Source organism: Papilio machaon, chromosome 17 (genome assembly GCF_912999745.1).
Source record: "Papilio machaon chromosome 17, ilPapMach1.1, whole genome shotgun sequence".
NCBI classification, from domain to species: Eukaryota; Metazoa; Arthropoda; class Insecta; order Lepidoptera; family Papilionidae; genus Papilio; species Papilio machaon.
Window position 1 is genome coordinate 3,508,290 of NC_060002.1, and position 9,981 is coordinate 3,518,270.

Here is a 9,981-nt window from a genome sequence, read left to right on the forward strand (position 1 = left end):
AAGAGCTTTCTCATTAAGATCTCCCCTGCGACAAAGAAATAGGTCGTATGTGAGTAAATAAGCGTGGAACAAATCAATGAGGCACTTGTTTCCTACGAGACACAGTTCGTTAAGGCGACAGGGCGACGACGTCTTCCGATACATATATTGAAGTAAACACTAAACTTGTAGTTACAATTCATAAGCGACTGCGGTTAATTCTTACTGAAAATATCAAACTCTTTTTGTAACTAATTTCTATTAGCATAAGATCGCGTTTTTACTTGTGATCTGTATCTACAAATTAGGGTCTATGTTAAATTCGTATTTTATTCAAATATTTATAAATTATAAATGTATCATTGAAATGGAAGACCGTGGATTTTGTGACATTAGAAATTCTTCCAGACTTGTTCTACCTGTGTTCCAAATTTCATTAAACCATTCGTATCCAAACAACCATCCAAATATTCGCATTTATAATATTAGTAAGATTATTAAGTGCTGGATTTGATTTGTGAGTGTCCTGATTTAAAATATAATCGGCCTTGTATAAAGATGAACAGTTAAGCCATGTATGAAGATTATACGTTCGTGACTTGCACCACAGACAATAATAATGTTTTGCAGGAACACACCACGCGCGCTTTTCTGCTAACAAGCACTCGTATAGAAGCTTCCATTTTTACTATAGTCGTGTTTTACTTTGACAGTGTAAAATAAAGCGAGTAAATTGCATTTTATCCACGCTTGACACAGTTCAACTGCTGTGTAACGACAATTGCAAAAGTACCATAATTTTTTTATCCTGTTATTTTCGGCGCCATTTTAACAGATTGTGCGAGAAAAATTAACCATAGTAAAAACTGACTTTTTTACAATCTTACTACTATTATAAATGCGAATGACTAGATGGATGTGTGATCGGATGTTTTTTTGAAGGTATCTCCGGAACGGCTCAACGGATCTTGATGAAATTTGTCATAGATGTAGAACATAGTCTGGAACATACTCTTTCATATATCTCTTATTAGTCGTCATAATTCAATTCACTCCCTTCTTACGCATATACATTAAATTATGCATTATGCAATTAATGCAGATAAAATTTTGTTTGTCACACAGTTTTGATTGTTGTATTATTAATTAAATCTTGTTTTTAGAGAGCGTCGACTTTTCTAAAATATTATGAATCATATATACTACTAGCTGTGGCCCGCGACTTTATCCGCTCGACTTTATAGAAAACTTAATTAGTAGCCTATGTATTTTTTAAGAATATGTTCTACATCTATGTCAAATTTCAGCGAGATCCGAGTTCTAGAGATACCTTCAAACAATCATCCATCTAAACTTTCGAATTTATATTAGTTAGACATTAGTAAAATAAGGTGTCCTATATTCAATGCAGGATGAATAGACAAAAACTATGAGTTTGGAAACCTTGAGCCAAGAATACATAGGTAGTTGGAGTAGTAGTATATTCCTTGACCCGGTTCCTGCTTCAAGGACGCACGGCGAAAATTATGCTAGTGTTTATATAATTTCATTTGAATCCTTCAGTATTTATAATTTGTTATCTGCGAAATATACTTCTGTGTAAAATAAATATGTTCAATATGCAATGAATTCCTCGTACGTTGATAAAGGGAATAAACATAGCCAAAAATCTCAAATTTCGATTATATCATATGTCGTTAAGGGGTATATGTATAACTCTAGATAAGGAAAATGTCTTTGTCATGTGTGGAAGTTAAGAGTAATAGCTACGCAACACGACGGATGATTTTTCCGGGAAACTCTCTCAAGCAATAAAAACAGAAGTGTTAACACTTTATATCTGTCATGTCAACATGACCAATTCATACAACAATTGCTGCCGAGAGATGATTTTTAAAAACTAGTGATTGATTAACGAGGGTTAGTTACTTAATACCTTTAAAGTTTTTTTTAATCATTTAATTGCAGTTACCAAATATTATTTCGATATTATCAACCAGTGGTGGACATAAACAAATGTCAAGGGAACTGAAATCGACTCGCCGTCTGCCAACAACACGCCTGCGCACAGCGCGGTGCGAGGTGCGAGCTCGACGTCACCAAGTCCCCCAGAACAATGCGCGGCCCCCTCTCCGCTTCGCACGACGAGCGGCTGCGGAAACTACCGAGCAGTGCCGAGCCGACGCTGAGACGGAGCACGCGTCCGTTCGGTCAACACGCTATTGACCATTTCCTTCAATATTCTCACAAAAGAATATCGCGTACCTAACTCACTCGAAACGTTATGTATTGTAACATTTGAAACGAGTTAAAAGTGACAGTTAACAACGATTTTATCAACGAAAACGATGGTAATGAATGACTGTGTGAGCGGTGTATATACCTAATAACATAATTAGTGTTAATTGATCGATGCGCCTGTAATATATACACAAAGTCTTAGTGAAAAAAGAATTAACATCATCAAGCGGTAGATAAGTTTCGGCGAGCAAGAAAACATTAAGAGCTGGTAAGAGTAATTTCGATTAGTACAATGCCAACAACGATACAAGAAAACATTGCCCTACTCAATATGATGTCTTCTGATAATTTGGAGGATGATTTAAAGAGTGTGCAGTTGCATAGTCCATCGGACAGACGATTGCAGAGCGACGGCGCATGCGTGGAGGAGAGGGTGAGGACCTCGCGTGGCGAAGTGCTGGTGGCGGTCCGCGGGGACCGCAGCAAACGAGCCATAATAACATACCATGACCTTGGACTCAATTATGCCGCGAATTTCCAGGCGTTCTTTAATTTTGTCGAAATGAGACCGATACTGGATAAGTTTTGTATTTACCATATTAACGCTCCAGGACAAGAGGAAGGGGCTCATTCGCTGCCTGAAGATTATACTTATCCTAATATGGATGAACTTGCCTCACAAATTGATTTTGTGTTGGGTCATTTTGGTATAAGGTCGTTCATCGGCTTCGGTGTCGGAGCTGGCGCGAACATTCTCGCTCGATACGCTGTCACCAGCCCGCAAAGAGTCGATGCTTTGGTTCTGATAAACTGCACTTCTACTCAAGCCGGATGGACGGAATGGCTTTATCAGAAAATTAACATGAGACAACTTCGCTCTAATGGGATGACTCAGAGCGCTATTGATTATCTAATGTGGCATCATTTTGGTCGGAGCACTGACGACCGCAACCACGACTTAGCCCAAGTTTACAAGGAATGTTTCTCACACGTGAATCCGATCAATCTGGCGATGTTTATCGATGCGTATCTACGTCGCAGTGACTTGGGTATATCTAGAGACAATAGTACTATTAAGGTGCCCGTTCTGAATGTGACTGGCGCACTATCCCCGCACGTTGAAGACACGGTGACGTTTAACGGCCGCCTTGACCCTGCCAAGACATCTTGGCTAAGCATCTCAGACTGCGGAATGGTACTAGAGGAACAGCCGAGTAAAATAGCAGAAGCCTTCCGTCTGTTCCTACAGGGAGAAGGGTACTGCAGGTAGTCAGATTGTGAGGAGATTGGGAGGACGCATCGCTGCCACAATAGAATGCACTCGACGCTTCTTTACACGCGAGCTTTGAAGACACGTTTCTTGTAGACACGTTTGGATGTAGGACGAAATTGATAGACATTGTTTTGAAATGTTTATTGAAATAAAATTATTTTATGGCTTAAATTACTGTTTCAATTTTCCTTTTTTCTTTCGAAATTTGCTTCATATGAACCCAAAATACAATAGACGTCAGCTTAGACACATTGTTTTACTAATAATTTTAATTCTTTAAGTAAATTTAATTATTTTTAGTTTTTAATAATTTTAAGTAAGACGTTAATTATGGCTGCTGTTAGCAAACACTGTTTAGGTGATTTAGTATGCAGGTCGGAATATTTTGCGAAACTGCCTGCATTCAAAGAGTTTTAATAAACACCTATCACATACACTAAGACATAATCGTACTGGCTAAAATTGAGCAATGTAACATCGCGAACAATATACTATGTTGTTGTAAATTGAATTAAACAAAAATTGTAATTAAATTTAAACTTTTGGAATTAACTGAAAAAATATCTATTATGTAATGTACCCATATAACCCTTTCACTGCTAAATTTAGTGATTTGCGTAAACACAATAAACATCAGTAGTAGTTTAGATTTGATCCGACAGATGGAGCTTAACTTAATCGGAGTTAAAACTGGTCTAACAGGGAGAGCGACTGCCGCTAAGGCAGTCGTTAAGGCGGGACGAGTGGCCATCGGATGGACGATGGCCACCGTCAAAGCAGTGGAGGCCCAGCCATTGAGATGCTACAAATGCATGATGCTGGGCCACACTCGCGCGCTATGCCCAGCGGAGGCAGAGAACGGGCGTCTCTGCTTCCGCTGCGGCAGTGAAGGGCACAAGTCGGCAGAGTGCAAGGCCCCCTGCAAATGCACCGTGTGTGCAACGACGGGGCGCCCACACTCACATGTGATGGGGGGTGCCAAGTGCACACCCCCGTCGGTGAAGGGCAAAGCCCCGTCGTCGAGCAGAGTGCCTCGCACTCAGCCCCAACCGCACGGCAGCCGTATGGCTGAAGAGGAAGAAATGCAGATATTTTAATGCCAAGACACCTGCATTTCGACCTACTACAGACGAACACCAACCACTCTGCCCGGGCACAGGACCTGCTCATGCAGTGCCTGGCAGAGTGTAGAATTGCTGTTGCGGTCGTTGCTGAACCCTACTTTGTCCCCCCCCCCAACCCAGTTGGTTCGGGGACACAGAGGGATTAGTCGCCATAGTGGTGCCGCCTTCGAGCCCACAACCCCTCTCCCTCAGGGAGCGAGGAGCGGGCTACGTGGCGGTGAACTGGGGAGAAGTAGTACTCATAGGAGTCTACTTCTCCCCAAACAGGAACCTCCGGCAATTCGAGAGGTTCCTGGATGGCCTGGAGCCGGTTGTGCAGAGAGCATCACCGGCCCAGGTCATCGTGATGGGGGACCTCAACGCTAAGTGCGCAGCGTGGGGGTCCTCCATCACTGACCTGAAAGGGGCGCTTCTCCGGGACTGGGCCGCCATGATCGGCTTAGTTCCGGAGAACCAAGGCAACGCCAACACGTGCGTGCGCCGACAAGGGGGATCAGTCGTGGACGTCACGTTCGCGACCCCCGGCATCGGTGCACGCATATCGTGTTGGCGTGTCCTTGAGGAGGTGGAGACCCTGTCCGATCATCTGTACATCCGGTTCAGGGTCTCCACCGCGCCCCAGGGGTCACAAGCCCGGACGGCGGCGGCAGGACAGCGAGGCGCCCAGGGCTTCCCAAAGTGGCAACTCTCGCGCCTCGACCCTGACATGGCGGAAGAAGCGCCATCGTCCGGGCATGGGCGGAGGAACCCCCCCAAACGGTGGGGGTCGACGAGAGGGCGGTGAGATTTCGCCGTGATCTGACCGCCGTCTGCAACGCCGGAATGCCCAGGGCGCGACGTGGTTTCGCGCCCCGGAAAGGTGTGTACTGGTGGTCGCAGGACCTAGCCGCCCTGCGCTCCGCCAGTAACGCCGCCCGACAGGCATTCACCCGGTGCCGCAGACGGCGGAACAGAACAGAGGAAGAGCTGGAGCGCCTTTACACCGAGCTGAGCTCGGCAAAGAAGGCGTTCTCCAGTGCGATCACGGCCGCCAAGGACTCTGCCTATGCGGAGTTCTTGGCGACCCTAGACGCAGACCCGTGGGGGCGCCCATACCGCATGGTGCGGGCGAAGCTGAAGGTGGCACCCCCCACGGAAACGATGGAGCCGGCGGTCCTTAGCGCGGTGGTCGAAGGGCTGTTCCCGGATAGCCCTTCTTTTGTACCACCGCGCATGACAAGAGACATGCCGGCGGAAGACGACGAACAGCTGAACCGGTCTGCCGCCCTCGCCCCACCCCCGATAACAAAGGAGGAAATGGCCAGGGCGGCGGGCCGGCTCAGGGGGACCCGTAAGGCCCCCGGGCCAGACGGAGTGCCTGGTAAGGCGTTACACATTGCGCTGGAACACCTCGGGGAGCGCCTCCGCACACTGTTTAACGACTGTCTGGCGGAGGGGCGTTTCCCCGGGGTGTGGAAGGAGGGGCGACTGGTGTTGCTGAGGAAGGAGGGTCGCCCCGTCGACTCTCCTTCCGGCCACCGGCCGCTCGTGATGCTGGATGAGGCCGGGAAGCTGCTCGAAAGGGTATTGGCTTCCCGGATCATCCAGCATCTGGAGACGGAAGGGCCGCAGCTCTCCGAGAACCAGTTCGGGTTCCGGTCCGGGCGATCCACTCTGGACGCCCTGACCGTCCTGAAAAGGTTCTCGGAGGATGCGGCCGAGAGGAGACAGGGGGCGATGGCGGTGTCACTTGACATCGCCAACGCCTTTGGCTCCCTCCCCTTCGGAGTTATAGAGGAGGCACTTCGGTACTGTTCGGTACAGATGTACTATAGCTCGTCATTGTTTGAATTTCGCGGTTGACCAATACGGGTTTTATGTTGGTAGGTCGACTCATTTTTATTCTCCCGCACAAGCGGGTAGTTAGAAATCCCTCTCCGCTACGGACGGGCGCGGGGCCTGCGGGGGGCTTGTGCGGGGAAGGGTGAGTCGACAGAGCGCATCGAGTCAGCATAAAAAGTGGTCGACAGTTGGATAGCACATCGGACGTGTCTATTATTTAGCGTACAGGGTCGCTAAGTTTACGGTTCCGCGTTCGGTTCGGATAAGGACGCGTCTATAGGGCGCTTACGGGAAGCGGTGCATCGGGTGCATCAGGCAGCATTGCTGGCGCCTTTAGACTGTATGACAGTGACTTATTCGACTCGACTGACACCGACAGAGTGACCAGGCACCTGCAGGCGGTGAACGGGGCATCGAGTAGGTGAGTGCCAGTTCATATATTTACAATATTACGCCAACCATTGCGATACGTAGTCTAAGGCAGGTTGTGCCGCGGGACCCGAACCCGTCGTGTACGGCACATTTCGATGGTAGCAGAGCGTGGTTAGGTTAACACGTAGGTTATAACCGCGTGGTTATATTCGGGTTACGTGTTTTTCGGGTACGTATTTGCATTGCTGGGCGAAATATTGTAACTTCCTTCTCGCGCGGAATACAACGGAATACAACAATATTATAACATATTACGTCGTACAATATAAGGTAGGTTTTTACTCGGGTCGTTTACGTTAAATTCTTTATTGTACGATTGCTACGTAATATTAATCGGCCATTAGGGTTTCATTTATTGATTTCGTATAGTTTAGATTATTTCATTTAGGGTTTTTTCATAATACTTTTATATTTTGATTTAGTAATTTCAATCGGTTTTTTCTAGCATATTTAAATTAGGGCTTTTTTACGTAACGGTTTTTTTTGTAGTTTATGTTACGGTGCATAATATAATTTGGTGATTTTTTAATTTGTTTTTTTTTTTTTTATATTACGGTTAATAATTTAATTTAGTGTTTTTTTCGTTTGGTAGTTTTTATGTTACCGTCGATAATTTAAGTTGGTCGGTTTTCATTACGGTTGTTTGTTTTTTGTTTTTTTTTATTAGGTAATTCTTTGTAACGGGTTTCATACATTTGGTTAAGGGGAGAATTATCTACCCACCTTTTATATTTTTTTTTCTTTAACGACCATTTGTAGTAAGCGGTTTCTGGAAGCGTCGATAATTTTCTACCTTCATTTTTATTTATTTATAAAATTTTGAACTTTATTAATTATGGCCGGCAAATATACCGCTAGGATAACAGGTGTGCTGAGATGGCTCGGTTCAGCGGTTTTGAATATTTCTAGGCCGGACCGTGCGCAAGCCCTTATGGCTAGATATCAGGTTCTAGACGATCAAATGGCGGATCTATATGCGGCGTACCGTGGCATTCTAGAGTTAGGTTTAGAAGCGGATGCCATGGCGAAGATTAATGCTGACATTGATCAGGCCGACGACCTGGCTGATCAAATTATTCAGGCTGTTGGTTGCCTTAAGGGGTCAAGCGCTGCTGACGCGCGCGTTACTGCGGAGTCGGAGGCGTCACCAGCGCTCATGAGTAGATTGCCGCTGCTCGATTTGCCACAATTTAACGGTGACTTGGAACAGTGGGTTGCTTTTAACAATTTATTTGAAAGCATTGTTCACAGTCGTAGGGATTTGACCCCTGCTCAGAAGCTTGCCTATTTGTTGGCGTCGTTAACGGGAGAGGCCAAGGGCCTTGTCCAACATTTAGGTCTTGTTGACGGTAATTATGATATCGCCCGTGACTTACTCAATCGTAGGTATCAGAATGTTCGGCGATTAGCGGATAGTCACGTTGCTGCTATCCTAGGCCTACCTAGGATTTCGGTTACGCAGTCGTTGCGCACACGGCTTCTTAACCCGTTGTTAATAGCGGTCCACGGTCTCAAGGGTTTGGATTTACCTGTGTCCACGTGGTCGTTTTTATTATTGCACATAATTCTTTCCAAATTACCATACGATTTACAACATAGATTTGAACTGGAATACGGCGGGGACTCCGCCACTCATCTTCCCAGCTTTGACAACCTAATTTTATTCCTGGAGGATGAGTGTCGTCGAACGGAGAATGTCCCTCCTCCTCCTCCAGAGCCTCCCGTAGTTGCTCCTAGAGCGAGGCCAGCGGGTAAAGAACACCGTCCACCGGTTTGGGCGCATAGTAGGCCGCGGATGTTTAACGCAGCGGTACGACAGGCACAGGACATTCACTGCAGTTATTGTCGGGATACAGGACACGGTGTTACGGGTTGCCCCAAGTTCCGGGAACTACGTTGGCAAGCTCGGCGCGGTATTGCTCGCCAACGGTTTTGGTGTTATTGCTGCTTGGGGGACCACCTTGTCTCGCACTGCCAGTCCATTCGTGCGTGCGGTCAGTGTGGAGGTAGGCATCATCTCCTACTGTGCGGAAACCGCAACGGCTCGCACTCGCCAACCACCCAGGGACTAGTAACTTCCCCTGTTCATAATAAAAATACGGAGGAACATTGGTCTGGAGCTATGCAGCGGACATCAGGTCGCCGTGATGTTAGGTCTCCACCACGGCTTAGGGCACACCACGAACGGCAATGCGTTCAGGGTTCACCAGCGAGCACGGGCGGTGGGGCGCGTGACTCCTGCAGCGCCCCTCAAGCTGCGGCAGAGGAGCCTTGTACGGCCGGAGTTCGCTCGCCACTTCACTTTATGGACTGGCCTCGGTTGGAGCGTCGCCGGCCGCACCGATCGGATCATCAGGTGATAAGTGATCGCCTTTCCTCCACACCACATATAAATAAATCTTCACAAGAACGATAATTCGTTCCACTTTTCCATCGCAATGCATCTCATCGCTTAGTACGGTTTCACTGTCCACCGCTCAGGTTCGCGTCGGTTCTCTTCGGAGTAAATAGGTAACCACGCGCGCGGTTTTGGACTCGGGTTCATAGGGATGCATTGTTTAAATACGGTCGGTGGAACATTTACGGTCGCGGATCGACCGGGTACGGATTACGGATTTATTCGCGGAACAGGTAAAGCGAATTGGATGGTTACATAGATTTTATTAGGCCACTTGGTGGTAAAGCGAGCAGTGGCAACTCTCCCCCAGCTCGTTTAATTTTGGGTTTCGAATTACGGTTTTAGACGCAGCCAGATATCGTCTGGCTGGGGCGGGGGACTGTTCGGTACAGATGTACTATAGCTCGTCATTGTTTGAATTTCGCGGTTGACCAATACGGGTTTTATGTTGGTAGGTCGACTCATTTTTATTCTCCCGCACAAGCGGGTAGTTAGAAATCCCTCTCCGCTACGGACGGGCGCGGGGCCTGCGGGGGGCTTGTGCGGGGAAGGGTGAGTCGACAGAGCGCATCGAGTCAGCATAAAAAGTGGTCGACAGTTGGATAGCACATCGGACGTGTCTATTATTTAGCGTACAGGGTCGCTAAGTTTACGGTTCCGCGTTCGGTTCGGATAAGGACGCGTCTATAGGGCGCTTACGGGAAGCGGTGCAT

General features: G+C 47.1%; 1 protein-coding gene across 1 annotated transcript; it reads left to right on the forward strand.

Annotated features, from left to right (window-relative positions):
* The first annotated feature begins 2,136 nt into the window (after nt 1–2,136).
* LOC106721516 (protein NDRG3) lies at nt 2,137–3,653 on the forward strand. Its single transcript, XM_014516463.2, has one exon. It carries the CDS (start codon nt 2,513–2,515, stop codon nt 3,488–3,490), a length of 978 nt encoding a protein of 325 aa, XP_014371949.2. The 5' UTR covers nt 2,137–2,512; the 3' UTR covers nt 3,491–3,653.
* Nucleotides 3,654–9,981: the final 6,328 nt, after the last annotated feature.